Source organism: Metarhizium acridum (genome assembly GCF_019434415.1).
Source record: "Metarhizium acridum strain ARSEF 324 chromosome Unknown scaffold_579, whole genome shotgun sequence".
NCBI lineage: Eukaryota > Fungi > Ascomycota > Sordariomycetes > Hypocreales > Clavicipitaceae > Metarhizium > Metarhizium acridum.
The window spans coordinates 234,082-252,550 of NW_027094047.1; the positions used below are offsets into that span (position 1 = coordinate 234,082).

At 28.4% G+C, this 18,469-nt stretch overlaps 2 protein-coding genes across 2 annotated transcripts; both read right to left on the minus strand.

The window, feature by feature from the left end:
- Nucleotides 1–15,485: 15,485 nt before the first annotated feature.
- On the minus strand, nucleotides 15,486–18,057 carry J3458_021384 (uncharacterized protein; the record flags this gene model as incomplete). Its single annotated transcript, XM_066122583.1, has 4 exons — nucleotides 15,486–16,712; nucleotides 16,780–16,844; nucleotides 16,919–17,282; nucleotides 17,347–18,057. 4 exons carry the CDS (start codon nucleotides 18,055–18,057, stop codon nucleotides 16,200–16,202), a joined length of 1,653 nt encoding a protein of 550 aa, XP_065972341.1. The 3' UTR covers nucleotides 15,486–16,199.
- A 46-nt stretch (nucleotides 18,058–18,103) lies between these two features.
- Nucleotides 18,104–18,469, minus strand: J3458_021385 (uncharacterized protein; the record flags this gene model as incomplete). Its single annotated transcript, XM_066122584.1, has 1 exon — nucleotides 18,104–18,469. One exon carries the CDS (start codon nucleotides 18,467–18,469, stop codon nucleotides 18,104–18,106), a length of 366 nt encoding a protein of 121 aa, XP_065972342.1.

The following is an 18,469-nucleotide window of genomic DNA, read 5'->3' on the forward strand; positions in this document are numbered from 1 at the left end:
TTGTGGCAATGTCTGGTTAGTTGCTATTAAGAAGCCCCGCTTTTACACCAGCGCTGAAAACCAATCAGTTGACTCTCCCAAGGTACCGACTGTTGGTGGGAGCCATGCCAATCCCCTCTAGTGTGCGAAGGCTCTAGTAAGGTATCTGCAAGGATGTTTATCCAATAAGAAGCTAGATTCTTAAAGGTACATAGATTTACTAGTAATTTAGGTGATAATAGAAGACCTAGTAAGAAGATTTATTATGCAGTATAATATTACACATATTATAGCTTAAAGCTAAAGCATTAATAAGAAAACTATATTTTTAATTTTTAAAAAAGCTTAAATATTTAATAATAAATTTATAAATTAATTAATATTATAATTAATTAGCTTGTATAAAAAAGTAGGTTCTTTTAGCTTATTATAAGCTTAAAAACTAAATTATATAATTTTTTAAAAACTTATTATATTATATTATACTATAAAAACTATAAAATATAGTTTTTAAAGTTTTAAGCTTATAAAAGTGTATAAGAACCCACGTTTTTAATATTAGCTTATAATTTTATATTAATATTAATTATTCGTAAAACTTATAATTCTATAAGTATTTTATTAGATTTAATATAATTTATTATATTAGAAACTATAAAAACTATAAAAACTATAAAAACTATAAAATTATAAAACTATAAAACTATACTATAGTTAATGCTCTAGCTATTAGAATAAGACTAGCTAATTTATTATAAATAACGCGTTTTTTATTATTAAGTTTATTTTTTTAACTTAAAGTTACATAGTATTTATTCTATCAACTATTTTTTACTTATATTTTATGCAGGGAAAAACCACACACAAGATAAAGGATCGTAAAAAAACTCTTAAAATACCGGTTAAAATACTAGTAAATATAACAGCTATAAGGGCTAAGAAAGTTAAGGTTCTATTTTTCTAGGAAGGCTTTAAAAAGCTAGTTATATAATTGTATGTCACGTGACATGTTACGTGATACGGTACGTGACTAGAGGCCACGTTACTAGCTAAATTAAGCTGCGATATACGTGTAACGGTGGCTTAGGTTCTAAGGCACAGTAGGTCTATTTCTTAGGAAGTAAGTTAGGTTAAATGCTATAGAGTAGCTTTTAAGTAGTATTATAATAAGGCCGTTAAGAGTATAACTCTTAATAATAAGACTATTACTTAGATTAATTAATAGAGAATTAGACTATTTAACTATAAGAATACTTTCTCCTTAAGTATTCGTTTATCTCTTTATTATAGTCCTAAATTAAATAGATTCTATTTAATCTCTCGTATTAGATTAGGTTAATCCCCTTTAATCTATTAAGTTAAATTAAACTAATTCTATTTAATCCCCTCACGTGACCTACGATCCCGTTAGCCCTATTCTTATTTGTATACTAGTAGCTTATAACGCTAGCTAGCTGCTTTAGGTACCCTTAGTTTATAATATAATACTTCTCCCCTATTAGTCTTATTCTTAAGGCTATTTCGTTTCGTTTAGTAAGTATTCTCTTTCTTCCTCTCTTTTCCCTTTTTTCTTTCTTTGTTATTCTTTTTATAATGTCTTTTAACCGTATTTCGAAATAGCGGTTTAAAGCTTTATCTGCTTCTTCCCTTTGCTGGGATAACCTTCTTTTTGCGATAATTAATAATTTGTCTTTATCCTTTATAAAGGCTTGCGCTCGCTGCGCTTGTATGGGACTTCCCTAATGTGAAGCCTTCGTTTTTAATTTGAGTTGTTAGATGGTACTTAAGAGATTAATTGGGATGCGTTTCTTAGAAATAAAACTATTCAAGTAACGTTAAGCAGTTCGTAAGATTTTTAGCTGGTTTCTAGGTGTTTTTAGAGTTTAAATATCCCTTTTATTTAACGAGATAATAACGATTCTTTGTGTCTTCTTATACTTTAAGTATTTATTTAACTTTATATTTATTAGTATCTTTTATTATAATATTTATAGTAATTATAGATTTATCTAGTGCTTTCTCTAGTAGTAATATATAAAATATAGGATAGATTCTTATTTTATTTAGTAATAATAGTTTATAGTTAGTATTTAAGATTTTTTGTTTAATAAGAAATAGTTTAATTTTCTTTTAGTTAAGTTTATTACTAGATTATTTTATTTTAATGTTTTTACGAATAAGGTATACTTTATATTCTTTCTCTAGGATTAGCGCTAGTAATCTCTTTTTATTCGCGTAATACTTTATTTAGTTCTATAAAAATATCTATTTCTATTATAAGTGTTTTTATATTTCTATTATTATTACTATATACGTTATAGCTATTAATGCGTTTACATTTCGTGCCGTGTGTGTCTTAATAATAGGGTTAAATCTATAGTTTACCTTAAATAGTAATATCTTTATATTATTAATTTTAGAGCTATTATAAGCCTATTATACTAGTAGTAGCTATTTTATTTAATTATTCTATTAGTAGTTAATATAGCTTCGCAAATATTATTTAAGTATTTAGTTTAAGATTTTTATTTATTTATTTAATTATAGGTAAAATACTATTAATAAGTTTTATTTAATCTTTATAGTTTTTATAAGGCATTTCTAAAAGTTTAACGTGAATAATTTATCGTAATTTAATATAAGCTTTATTAGTAATTCGTGTTATATAATAATTATTTTAAAGAATATATACGCTAAGTTCTTAGTGTTACTTAATTTCTTATATAGAATATAGTAAGCGTATTTTATAAGTTTATTTATAATAACTAAAATGCTATTATAAGCTACTTTTATTATAGGTTCTTTTAACTTTAATAGTTTAATAATAAAGTCTATTATAATAGTTTACTATGCTCTTTTAGGTGGTAATATTAATTATAGTTTATTATATAATACGTATTATACTACCTTTACCTTATTACATGTGTTGTATTTCTTAATAACTTCTTATATTATTTTTCTGCTTTTTAGAAAGTTATATAATCTTTATAATCTATTAATTATCTTTCTTACACCCTAATATTCGTGTAATAGGTGCTCGTTGTTACGAACGACACTACACAAGACACGGGACGGGACCGCACCGGCTAGAATAGGCACGACCCGTGGGTATAAGAAGAAGGTAGGGGCACGTGACTAGCCACGTGACTTAAGAGGTGATTGAAGGGGTTAATGTTTAAATATATTAACTAAGAAGGATTAAACCGATTAAACCTTAGGCTAGTTAATTAAGGTTTAGAGGGATTAATAGTTAAGCTAATTAATTTAAAGCTATAATAGAGAGATAAACGAGTACTTAAGGAGAAGGTATTCCTATAATTAAATAGTCTAGATCTCTATTAATTAATTTAAGTAATAGTTTTACTATTAAGAGTTATACTCTTAATAGCTTTATTATAATACTACTTAAAAAGCTACTTTATAGTATTTAACTTAACTTACTTTCTAAGAAATAAACCTACTATACCTTAGAACTTAAGCTACTATTACATTTTAATTAATTCTATTTAATAAGTTACCTTAAAACTTTAAGTAGTAATAACTTCTAAGATATTTACTTTAAGCGGAAAGACTACTAACTCTAAGGAGATAATAAAGTACCTTTATAATAAGATTATTAAGCTTAAGAAGTAGAATTAATAGCTTCTTAACTAGTAGAATAATCTCTATAAGAAACTTAAGGTATAAGAAGAGAAACTTATAGTAGTTTAAAATCTTATACTTATATCCTTTATTAATAATAATAATATGCTAAAATTCCTTAAGCTTAAATTATACGATAGTTATAAGGGTAATATAAGGAACTTTCTTATATAAGCCTAAGCTTACCTATAAGTTAACGAAAAAATCTATATAACACCTAAGTTATAGATTCTTTATATTAGTAACCTTTTAACTAGGAAAGTAATAGAATAATAGAAGCCAACCCTTCGCGTATATCTTAAGTACGGCGCTAAAGCTAGAGTAAAAGTTATTTATATCTTCTTTAATTATAAAACCTTTAAGGAATAACTTCTTATTATATTTAGAAATTCTAATAAGTATAAGAAAGCTATACGATAACTTACTTAACTTAAGTAAACTGGATCTATAGCTTATTATGCTAGGGAATTTAAACGTATTATAGTAAAACTTAACTAGAATACTAAACCTAAAATAGAAGTCTTTTATTAAGGACTTAAAGAAGAAGTAAAGGATAATATTCATTAAGAAGATTATTTTAAGTTATTTAATAACTTTATTAAAATAGTTATTAAGGTAAATAACTATTTATACGAGTAACGTTACGAAAAAAGTCACAGGAAATTTAAATTATATGCTAGGTTTAATAAACCTAATAGTAGTAAGCCACGCTAAATATTAATAGTATACGGGTACCACGCTAGACCTATAGAACTTAACGCTACGAATAAGAAAAAGGGGAAGACTTATTATAATTATAGTAAGGCTAGATACTTTACGAATAAATATAAAGCCTTAAAGAAGCTATAAAAGCTAATTTTTAAAGGCAAAAAGCTTTATACTATAAACTAAGAAGACTTACTTACGCGAAATCTTAGTGTAATAAGTAATAAAGAAAGCCTTACGTTAATAAATAATATTAGTTTAAATAAAGATTAGGAATTTAAAACTTAACTAGTACTTAACGACTTTTAGGAATACTAAATACCCTTACTAAAAAGTAAACCTTTATTAGAATAAATCTAGAAAGAAGAGAATTATTTAACTAAGAAAAATGAACCTAAAATTAAATATAAACTCCTTAATTAAACCTTTTATTACGATAATAATTACTATACGCACCTTAATAGTAAGTAAGGTAACGGATAGTTTTTATGAGAATAAAAGGGAAGGAGAATAACCCTTATAATATAACTAAAATTATAATAAACTAATTTAAAGATATTAAACGGGAAGTTCTATTATACTAAGAATAACGTATATACTACTTAAGCTATAACCTTATAATATAAGGAGAAAGGGAATTATATAATTATAAGTAACTCGCTTAGCTTAAGTTTAATTAATATAAATAATAGATTAAGCGATTACTAAGAAAGCTCTAATAATACGTTAAAAGACAACTACTAATAATAGCGCCTAAAATAACGCGTTAAAGAATAATATAAGGATAGGATTAATAAATTAAGAAACGATAGCTATTATCGCAATTAAGACCGATTTCTTAACGGAGATTTAATAGGTCTCTATATACTATAAATATTAGTAGTATAATACACCTTATAATTAATATAACTATAATAGGATAAAAGATTCAAGTAATAATTAATAGCAGAGTATAAGAAAATTTTATCTCGTTAAATCTTATTAATAGATTATAATTGCCTTAAACACTTAAAAATAAGCCTTATTAACTTATAATTATAGAAGGAATTATAGTAAAGTATAGCTAAGAAGTAATTAATATAAAAGTAGCGTAACTTCTTATTAATATATAAGGTATAAAACACTAGGTTATATTAAATATTATAGTAATCTTAAAACACGATATTATATTAAGAATACCCTAGTTATAAGTAAGCAATCTATAAGTTAATTAAAGAACTAGTTAACTTTAATAGAATTTACTAGGATATAGTTATAAAGCAGAGAATAGCCTATAAAGAGCACCTTATTTAGACTATAATAAGCCTCTAGAAATATATATAATTACTAGAGAGCTAAAAGCTAAGATAATAGAGATTTTTAAGGAATACTTATAGTATAGTAAGCTATTTAGTAGAGAGCTAGAAATAGGACTATTAGAGTATTTACGCTAGGACTATAAGATTAGACTCTAGCCTAGTATTAAACTAACGTTTAATAAAATTTATTCTTAGAACCTTAAGTAAAATAAGGCGCTTAAGAAGTATTTAAAGAATATACTATAAAAGGGATATATATAACTATTAGAGTCCTTAATAGGATACCTAATTTTATAGGTATTAAAGAAGAACAAGAAACTATAATTATATATTAATTACTAATACTTAAATAAGATTATAATTAAGAATTAATACCTATTACTACTTATAACGGAAATTAGAGATAAAGTTAAAAAAGCTAAATGGTTTACTATACTTAACTTAAAAGGAGCTTATAACCTTATACGAATAAAAGAAGGCTATAAGTAAATAATAGCATTTTAAACTAGTAGAGAATACTACGAATATTTAGTAATACCTTTTAGGCTTATTAACGCACTAGTAACCTTTTAAAGAATAATTAATATAATCTTACGAAAATAATTAGGAGTGTTTATAGTTATATACCTTAACGATATTCTTATTTATTTAAATACTCTTAAGAAATATAAACGATATATATATAAGGTACTATAAACTTTATAGGATAATAAACTCTTAATTAAAGCCTTAAAATACTAGTTCTACTAGAATACTATACACTTTCTAGGGTACGTGCTTATATACGAAGAAATATAAATAAGCTTAAATAAGATTAAAACTATTAAGAAATAGCTTACACTAAAGAATCTAAAAGAAGTTAAAGGATTTATAGTATTTGTAAACTTTTACTATAAGTTTTTAAGCGAATATAAAGATATTTTATAACCTCTTATAAACCTAATAAAGAAAGAAGTTAGCTTTTAATAGAATAAACTAAAAGCTATAGTATTTTAAAAGATAAAAGATTTAGTTACGTTAGAACCTATATTACAAGCACTTAATTAGGATAAACCTTATAAGCTTAAAATAAATACCTTAGACTTTATACTAGGCGAATAGCTTAAATAATAAGATAATTAAAGAAGATTACACCTAATTATATTCTTCTTAAAGAAACTTTATAAACCTAAACTTAATTATAGGATTTACGATAAAGAACTTATAGCTATTATTAAGTGCTTTAAAGAATAAAGATATTATCTTATAAGAGTAAAGCATTAAATTAAGGTTTATATTAATTATAAGAATCTTATATTATTCTTAACTATAAAGGATTTAAATAAACGATAGATTAAATAGTATAAAACCCTTATAAATTATAACTTTAAGATTATATACTATAAAGGATTTAAAAATAAAAGAGTAAACGCGCTTAGCTAAAGAGAGGACTTAAAATTAAATGAGTAAGTAAGTAATATACCCTTACTACACGCTATTAAGAATAGAAACCTTATACTAGGCACCTAAGAAATTAATATAACCTAGTAAGTTAAGCTAAATAAAACATAAATATATTAGATTATATTATATATTAAGAATAATAATTACCTAAATAATTAGGAAACGAAAACGCATTTATTTAAGAAAAGTAAGACCTTCTTATATAATAAATAGTAGTATATTCCTAGTACACTTTAAGAATAGCTTATTAAGGAAATATACGAGCACTTATTACACGAATATTAGGGTGTAGGGAAAACGATTAGTAGGCTAAGAAGATTATATAACTTCCTAAAAAGCAGAAAAATAGTATAAGAAGTTATTAAGAAATGTAATACGTGTAATAAAGTAAAATTAGCGTAACACGCATTATATAAAGAATTACAACCGATATTACCACTTAAAAGAGTATAGTAAACTGTTATAATAGACTTTATTGTTAAACTATTAAAGTTAAAAGAACCTATAATAGGAGTAGCTTATAATAGCATTTTAGTTATTATAAATAAACTTATAAAATACGCCTATTATATTCTATATAAGAAATTAAGTAATACTAAGGACTTAGCGTATATATTCTTTAAAATAGTTATTACCTAGCACGAATTACTAATAAAGCTTATATTAGATTACGATAAATTATTCACCTTAAACTTTTAGAAATGCCTTATAAAAACTATAAAGATTAAATAAAGCTTATTAATAGCATTTTACCTATAATTAGATAGATAAATAAAAATCTTAAACTAAATACTCGAATAATATCTGCGAAGCTATATTAACTACTAATAGAATAATTAGGTAAAATAGCTACTATTAGTATAATAGGCTTATAATAGCTCTAAGATTAATAATATAAAGATATTACTATTTAGGGTAAATTATAGATTTAACCCTATTATCAAAATATATACGATATAGAATATAAACGCGCTAGTAGCTATAATGTATGTAGTAATTATAATAGAAATACAGAAACACTTATAATAGGAATGGATATTTTTATAGAATCAAATAAAATACTACGCGAATAAAAAGAGATTACTAGCGCTAATCCTAAAGGAGGGATATAAAGTATACCTTATCTGTAAAAATATTAAAATTAAGCGACTTAATAATAAACTTAACTAGAAGAAGATTAGATTATTTCTTATTAAACGGAAAATCTTAAATACTAATTATAAACTATTATTACTAGATAAAATAAGAATCTATCTTATATTTTATATATTATTACTAGAGAAAGCACTAGATAAATCTATAATTACTACTAATATTATAATAGAAGATACTAACGAATATAAAGTTAAACGAATACTTAAAGCATAAGAAGATATAAAGAATCGTTATTATCTCGTTAAATAAAAAGAATATTTAAACTCTAAAAACACCTGGGAATTAGCTAAAAATCTCACGAATTACTTAATATTACTTAAATAGTTTTATTTCTAAGAAACGTATTCTAATTAATCTTTTAAGTATCGTTTAATAACTTAATATTAAATTTAGTATTTAAGGAATAAACTAAAATAGAATCTAGATCCTTAAAAGAAGTAAAAAGGACCCCTATAGTCTTTTAAAGCTATTTCGCTTTCTTATACTCTACACGTTTTAACTCTTTAACGTTATTAATACCACGCGTAATCGCACGTATTATTTTCTTAAACTATAATTTCTTTTATTTTCGTAAACGTAAGACCTTTTAATTCTTAGCTAAGGCACGCTTCTTAGCTTCTTTAAGCTCCCTTTTAAGCTTATAATATTAATTTATAATGCTATAAAGCTATTAAGGGGTTACCCCTGTAATATTATAATTCCCTTACTTATCTATTATACACTTTATATAATAACTTAAATTAGAAACGAAAGCTTTACATTAAGAAAATCCTATATAAGCGTAATAAGCGTAAGCCTTTATAAGGGATAAAGACGAATTATTAATTATCGTAAAAATAAGGTTATCTTAGTAAAGGGAAGAAGTAAACGAAGCTTTAAACCGCTATTTTAAGACACGGTTAATTAATATAATAGCATATAATAATAAAAGGAAGAAAACGTATAACACTTAAGCCGGCTTATTTTAATAGCCTTAAGAATAAGACTAATAAAGGAGGGGTATAATATTATAAACAATACTATATAAGACACGGGATAGGACCGCACTAGCTAAAATAGGCACGACCTATAGGTACAAGAAGAAGGTAGGAGCACGTGACTAGCTACGTAACCTAAGAGGTGATTAAAGGGGTTAATGTTTAAACACATTAACTAAAAAGAATTAAACTAACTAAACCTTAGGCTAGTCGATTAAGGTTTAGAGGGATTAATAGTTAAGCTAATTAATTTAAGGCTATAATAAAGAGATAAACGAGTACTTAAGAAGAAGGTATTTCTATAGTTAAATAGTTTAGATCTCTATTAATTAATTTAAGTAATAGTCTTACTATTAAGAGTTATACTCTTAATAGCCTTATTATAATACTACTTAAAAAGCTACTTTATAGTATTTAACTTAACTTACTTTCTAAGAAATAGACCTACTATGCCTTAGAACCTAAGCCACTATTACACTCGTATATTTCTTTAATAAGCTATTCTTAAAGTATATTAGGAATATACTACCGTTTATTATATAAGAAGGTCTTATCTTTCTTAAATAAATACGTTTTCGTTTCCTAATTATTTAGGTAACTATTATTCTTAATATATAATACGATTTATTATATTTATATTTTATCTAGCTTAACTTACTAGGTTATATTAATTTCTTAGGTACCTAATATAAGGTTTCTATTCTTAATAGCGTGTAATAAGGGTGTATTACTTACTTACTTATTTAATTTTAAGTTCTCTTTTTAGTTAAGCGTGTTTACTCTTTTATTTTTAGATTCTTTATAGTATATAATCTTAAAGTTATAATTCGTAAGAGTTTTATACTATTTAATTTATCGTTTATTTAGATTCTTTATAGTTAAGAATAACGTGAGATTCTTATAATTAGTATAGACCTTAATTTAATACTTTACTTTTATAAGATAGTATCTTTATTCTTTAAAGCACTTAATAATAGCTATAAGTTCTTTATTATAAATTCTATAATTAAGTTTAGGTTTATAAAGTTTCTTTAAGAAGAATATAATTAAGTGTAATCTTTCTTAATTATCTTATTATTTAAGCTATTCGCCTAATATAAAGTTTAAGGCGTTTATTTTAAGCTTATAAGATTTATTCTAATTAAGTGCTTTTAATATAGGTTTTAACGTAATTATGTCTTTTATTTTCTAGAATACTATAGCTTTTAATTTATTCTATTAAAAGCTAACTTCTTTCTTTATTAGGTTTATAAGAGGTTATAAGATATCTTTATATTCGCTTAAGAATTTATAGTAGAAGTTTATAAATACTATAAATCCTTTAACTTCCTTTAAATTCTTTAGTATAAGCTATTTCTTAATAGTTTTAATTTTATTTAGGCTTATTTATATTTCTTTATATATAAGCAGAGCATTAACAAGAAAACTACATTTTCATTTTTTAAAAAAGCTTAAATAATTAATAATAAATCTAATAAAATACTTGAATTATAATAATAAATACATAAAGTAGCTAATATTATAGCTAATCAGCTTATTTAAAAAAGTGGGTCCCTTTAGCTTTTTGTAAGCTTAAAAACTAGATTATATAGTTTTCTAAAAACTTACTACACTACACTACACTACAAAAACTACAAAATGTAGTTTTTGAAGTTTTAGGCTTATAATAGTATATAAGGACCCACTTTTTTTATCATAAGCTTATAATTTTAGATTTATGCTAGTTATTCGTAAAACTTATAATTCTATAAGTATTTTTTTAGATTTAATATAATTTTTTATATTCGAAACTACAAAAACTACAAAACTACAAAACTACACTACTTCCAATGCTCTGTATATAAGTACGTACCCTAGAAAGTGTATAGTATTTTAGTGGAATTAGTATTTTAAGGCTTTAACTAAGAGTTTATTATCTTATAGAGTTTATAGTACCTTATATATATATTATTTATGTTTCTTAAGGGTATTTAAATAAATAAGAATATTATTAAGGTATATAATTATAAATACTTTTAGTTATTTTCGTAAGATTATATTAATTATTCTTTAAAAGGTTACTAGTGCGTTAGTAAGCCTAAAAGGTATTACTAAATATTTATAGTATTCTCTATTAGTTTAAAATACTATTATTTACTTATAGCCTTCTTTTATTCGTATAAGATTATAGGCTCCTTTTAAGTTAAGTATAATAAACTATTTAGCTTTTTTAACTTTATCTTTAATTTCTATTATAAGTAGTAATAGGTATTAATTCTTAATTATAATTTTATTTAAGTGTTAGTAATTAATATATAATTATAGTTTCCTATTCTTTTTTAGTACTTATAAAATTAAGTATCTTACTAGAAACTTTAATAGTCTTATATATTCCTTTTATAGTATATTCTTTAAATACTCTTTAAGTGCTTTATCTTACTTAGGGTTTTAAGGATAAATTTTATTAAACGTTAGTTTAATACTAGATTAAAGTTTAATCTTATAATCTTAGTATAAATACTCTAGTAGTCCTATTTTTAGCTCTTTATTAAATAACTTATTATGCTTTAAGTATTTCTTAGAAATCTCTATTATCTTAGCTTTTAGCTCTCTAGTAATTACATATATTTCTAGAGGCCTATTATAGTTTAAATAAGATACCCTTTATAGGCTACTCTTAGCTTTATAACTATATTCTAGTAAATTCTATTAAAGTTAACTAGTTCTTTAATTAACTCGTAGATTACTTGCTTATAATTAGGGTATCCCTAATATAATATCGTATTTTAAGATTATTATAATATTTAGTGTAACTTAGTGTTTCGTGCCTTATATATTAATTAAAAGCTACGTAACTTTTATATTAACTACTTCTTAGCTATACTTTATTATAGTTTCTTTTATAGTTATAAGTTAATAAGGCTTATCTTTAGGTATTTAAGGTAATTATAATCTATTAATAAGATTTAACGAGATAAAATTTTCTCATACTTTACTATTAATTATTACTTAAATTCTTTATTTTATTATCGTTATATTAATTATAAGGTGTATTATACTACTAATATTTATAGTATATAAAGACCTATTAGATCTTTATTAAGGAATTAGTTTTAATTGTAATAATAGCTATTATTTCTTAATTTATTAATTCTATTCTTATATTATTCTTAAGCGCGTTATTCTAAGCGCTATTATTAGTAGTTATCTTTTAACGTATCATTAAAGCTTTCTTAGTAATTGCTTAACCTATTATTTATATTAATTAAACTTAAGCTAAGTAAGTTACTTATAGTTATATAGTTCCCTTTCTTCTTATATTATAGGGTTATAGCTTAAGTAATATATACGTTATTCTTAGTATAGTATAACTTCTCGTTTAATATTTTTAAATTAGTTTATTATAATTTTAATTGTATTATAAGGGTTATTCTTCTTCTCTTTTATTCTCGTAGAAACTATCTATTACCTTACTTACTATTAAGATACGTATAGTAATTATTATTATAATAAAAGGTTTAATTAAGAAGTTTATATTTAATTTTAGGTTTATTTTTCTTAGTTAAATAATTCTCTTCTTCTTAGATTTATTCTAGTAAAGGTTTACTTTTTAGTAAGGGTATTTAATATTCTTAAAAGTTATTAGGTATTAATTAGGTTTTAAATTTTTAATCTTTATTTAAACTAATATTATTTCTTAATATAAGGCTTTCTTTATTACTTATTATACTAAGATTTCGCGTGGGTAAGTCTTCTTAGTTTATAGTATAAAGCTTCTTACCTTTAGAAATTAGCTTTTATAGCTTTTTTAGGGCTTAATATTTATTTGTAAAGTATTTAGTCTTACTATAATTATAATAAGTCTTTCCCCTTTTCTTATTTATAGCGTTAAGTTTTATAGGTTTAGCGTAGTACCTATATACTATTAATATTTAGCGTAGCTTATTACTATTAGGTTTATTAAATCTAGTATATAATTTAAATTTCTTATAACTTTTTTCGTAATATTACTTATATAAACGGTTATTTACCTTAATAATTATTTTAATAAAGTTATTAAATAACTTAGAATAATCTTCTTAATAAATATTATTCTTTACTTCTTTTTTAAGTCTTTAATAAAAAACTTTTATTTTAGGTTTAATATTTTAATTAAGTTTTACTATAATACGTTTAAACTCTCTAGTATAATAAGCTATAGATTTAGTTTACTTAAGTTAAGTAAGCTATTATATAGCTTCTTTATACTTATTAGGGTTTTTAAATGTAGTGAGAAGTTATTTTTTAAAGGTTTTATAATTAAAGAAGATATAGATAACTTTTACTTTAACTTTAGCGTTATATTTAAGATATACGTAAAGGGTTAGCTTTTATTATTCTATTACTTTCCTAGTTAAGAGATTACTAATATAAAGAATTTATAACTTAAATATTATATAGATTTTTTCGTTAACTTATAGGTAAGCTTAAGCTTATATAAGAAAGTTTCTTATATTACCTTTATAACTATTATATAATTTAAGCTTAGGGAATTTTAGTATATTATTATTATTAATAGAGGATATAGGTATAAGATTTTAAACTACTATAAGTTTCTCTTCTTATACCTTAAGTTTTTCGTAGAGATTATTCTATTAGTTAAGAAGCTATTAATTCTACTTTTTAAGCTTAATAATCTTATTATAAAGGTACTTTATTATTTTCTTAGGGTTAATAGTCTTTTCACTTAAAGTAAATATCTTAAAAGTTATTATTACTTAAAGTTTTAAGGTAACTTATTAAATAGAATTAATTAAAATGTAATAATAGCTTAGGTTTTAAGGTATAATAGGTTTATTTCTTAGAAAGTAAGTTAAATTAAATGCTATAAAGTAGCTTTTAAGTAGTATTATAATAAGGCTATTAAGAGTATAACTCTTAATAGTAAAACTATTACTTAGATTAATTAATAGAGAACTAGACTATTTAATTATAGGAATACTTTCTCCTTAAGTATTCGTTTATCTCTCTATTATAATCCTAGATTAAATAGATTTTATTTAATCCTTTATACTAGATTAGGTTAATCCCCTTTAATCTATTAAGTTAAATTAAACTAATCCCATTTAATCCCCTTACGTAACCTGTGATCCTGTCGGCCCTATTCTTATCTGTATGCTGGCGGCCTATAACGCCGGCTAGCTACTTCAGGTACCCTTGGTTCGTAACAATACGGTTAAATTCCTCCACATAATATTTAAATAATAATAGCTTTATATAAGCTCTCTTTCTTTTACGTTTATAACTATTAATAATATATTCTTCGCTTTACCTTTATTATAGTCTTAATATAATATTATAATAAAGGGTAATTAAGTGTAAGAAATTTAAATCTTAGGTTATTTTCCGTTTTAAATGTAATTTTAAGCTAGCGCTATAATACGAGAGTAAGAGTAAAAGTTTAATTATAATATAATATAATATAATATAATATAATATAATATAATATAATATAATATAGTATAGTAAAAATATAAAAAATATAATACATTTAAAGCTTAAAGTACTATAATAGTACTACTAGTATTAGAGTTACTAGAAATTAAGGAAATTATCTCTTAAATATAACCTAAAATAATTAATAGCTTATAAATATATATATATTTATTAAAAATATTAGAAATTACGCTTTTAAGCGATTTAAGCTCTATTAATACTCGTTTAAGCTTATATTATTAAAAAATTAATAGATTTTAATTAAATCTAGCTTAACTTTTTAAATTATAGCCTTTTCTATATAGATATATATGAAAATGTATAGTAGAGTGTAGTTAGAAGCTGCTTGTCCGAATCGGGTCTAGTGCCACACGAATAACGATTTTCTGCCGCACAAATAGCACAACCCCAACTTCACACGGTCTTCAACGGCCGAGTAAGCACCCGGAGCCCTTCCATGCTCCAAGAACACCACGAGCAATTTCCTGCGCAACCCGCAGAGTTTGAACCCTTCACTGGCTGAGAACTAACAGACCTTGCTCATGAGCCCACAGCTCCTAATCGGTCTTGGCCGCCCATCATTGTGACTCGATTCAAGAAACGTGACTGGAGCCCCATCTTGCACCGGCTTCATATTAAAATAAAACGAGCAACTCCGCCATGCTGATTGCATAGCGGTCAGGTCCCGAAACCGCCTGTTCTCGTTGAATGCTCACTCTGGGTAAACGAGTTGATTGTGGGGTTCTCCTACATGGTAGCAGAGGAAGCCCTGGACGTGATTGCTACCCAGACTACGCCTACTCCCGAGTAGCTATGTGACAAAGAGCAGGGCTGGGTTTCTACTAGAGTACTATATCTTATTCGATGCCAGCATCGGTCAGCTTTGACACAGTCCTGGCTACTGCAACCTAGTCTAGCGTGGCGCGGCGCAGAACCGGCGGGAGATGATTGCCGATTCGGATCGTAAGACGAAGAGGAAGTGTGTGTTGCCATAATACGCAAACGTTTGAGAATCCACCCACTGATGGCCCAGTTGAGAGCTAACACATCCGTCCATGATTACATTAGAATCGTCTGGTCCCACCATGCCATGGAGGTCCATCTAGGCATCTTACAATAATGAAGAAAGTCGTTCGTCTTATGCCATGAATCGACTGATGAGATGTTGCACTTCCTCCTCCCCTGGTGGCTGTAAGATGCAATTTCACCCCACGAGCCTGACTAGAAATGCATACAATGTCAAGGCCCCTGATTCCATCATCCAACTGTCTCTGGTTGAGGCGGGCGTTACCTCTGCTCAATCTCTTAAAGCCAATGACTGGACAAATCATCTTTTTGAAGATATCTTATTCACGACATGTTCAAACTAGACTTCGCCTGCCAGACCGCTATACGAGGTGTAATTCGTATGCCACACTGGCCTGTGAACAGCATACGACAAACTTGTCTGGAATTTCAGCAAAGCAACCACTCTGCACAGCACCTTGTGAGGGTACATATGATCCCTTGTCTCCCTGCCTGGGGTTCGTACGGCTTCGATGCGCAGTTACAAGCGCTCGGTGCTATCCAGAGTCGCATCTGCTTCCGCCAACGGATCATAATTCTTGAATTGGCGAGCCGGAATGCGTCGCTGAAAGAGAATGTCCAATTCTTCGTAGGTTCTGTTTCGGCTTTCTGGTAGGCGAAAGTAGCACCAAACCAGGCAGACGATGCTGATGGCTCCGAAAAGGAACCCGGCCTTCCCTCCCCAATTTGCTTCATTGGAATTGAGCATATAGGGCATGGCATCTGTGAAAACAATGCTGGCGCATGCTTGCACAGCTGTCGCAATGGCTATGGTGCGCTCGCGCAACCGAGTCGCAGAGATCTCTGAAATGACGACGAAGCAAATCGGCCCAACGGTCATTTGGTACACAAACGTCCAGATATCCATTAATGATGCCATGGCCCATATAGCACCGGTGTTATGCTTCGGTATGCTCAGGAAGCCAATCACAAAGAGGAGAACGGTCATGACTGCCATTCCCGAAGTGTAAATAGTTCTCCGGCCTAGCTTGAACTGATGGTTCACAGTTAGTTTTGCTGCGGCTCAAACTATGAGACGTGTTGGTACAAGGAATGCTTACGAAATTCATCAAGGGCCAAGAAATCACCGTACCAGCAAACCCAAGAGCAGTATTACCAACGCCCACTACGAGATATTTGCTGTCAGCTAGTAACACCCAAGCAAACAGAATAATGTGGATTGAGAACAGAGCATCTCACTGTTAAAGGCGTTCGAGGAACTCAGTCCTGCTTGTTCAAAGAAATAGTTTGCATAGCCAATTAGTGGGTTCCCTCCGATGACTTGAATCAAGTAGACCATGACGGATATCTCGGTCCGGACAAGGCTCACCCCTTTGAAGCAGTCGTAATAGGTGGTTTCGGTTTCGTATTCCTGTTCCAGTAAATCAGTTTGCTCTATTCCAACCAGAAGCTTGTCAATATCTGGACGATGCGTGCTAGATGTGAGTTTTAGCAGCGCCTTGCGAGCATCCTCCCTTCTCCCGCGGCGGACGAGCCAGTATGGACTTTCTGGGGCAAAGGGAAGCCCAGCTAGCAGCACAACAGGCCATACCCATTGAATAGCCTGTTGGAAGAGACGGTCAATACTTGGTCAGCTTTGTTGTTACTGTATGTGAAGACCAACTCACAAAGGGGATCTTGTACGCCCATTCATCCAGCCTTGTCTCCACCCCAGCTGCACAACCTTGGGCGATGAACTGCCCGATGACGAAAGCCAGATTCACAGAGGTTGTGAGAAAGCCTCTGAGAGTCACGGGGCATATTTCAGAGGCATATGTAGGCGCGATGACGACATAAAATCCGTAGGCAAGCCCCCCGAGGACCTCTCCTGCGCAAAGCATGCCAATAGACGTGGCGAAGAACTGGACGAAGACAAAGCCCATGGACCAGATGCAGCAGAGGCCAAGCGTTTTGCGCCTCCCGAAATATTGCAGTGGATAACTACTCGCAAGCGCGCCGACGGCTTGGCCGATGGGATTGCCCATGCCCAGACCCGTCTGCCAGGGCGCGGCAATCTCATAATGATTCCCAACCCAATCGCCGTACTTGTGCTGGAATGCAGGCAGGGCGTAAAAGGAGGTAATAATTTGGGCATCGAAGCCAGCCATGACGACGGCGATACAGAAGAACATGGACCAGAAAGTGGCCTGGGGATACATCTTGACGGCTTGCCAAAAGCCCAACTCATGCTCCGCCTCGGTGATGTCGCGCGTCTGGTCAATCCCCAAGGCGCGGGATGGTCCCGCTTCACCGCTGACATGGTCATTATGACTATGTTCAATATCGTAGTTATCTGTATCCTTGGCTGACGTAAAGGTGTCGGCGGCGGTGAATGGCATGCTGATGAAGGCGCAGTTGTGGTTGCTGATGGATAACTCGAACTCGTTACGGTTTCGAACTTTGAGGTGCGAATGCAGAAACTTGGGCTTGGACAAGACTATCAAATGTCAGGTACACGAGGACTGGGCGTGTGATCTTGGCAGTCAACCGACGATACATCTGTCTCTGCGTGTCGGCCATTAGAGGGCGAGAGAGAAAGCAAATGACGGACAATGCCTGGGTTTCGAGTTCAGCCCTGAACCTGGCCGAGCCAGAGGAAGGCGCCTTGGCCGCATCTAGATTAGTTGTATTGACAATGCTGGGGACGGGTCCTGGTGCGGAGGTGGCAGCAATTTCGGCATCGATTTTCAACAATGCCACCTTGAGACACCAGACAATCATCAAAAATGCGGGGAGCCAGTAGCGATGCAT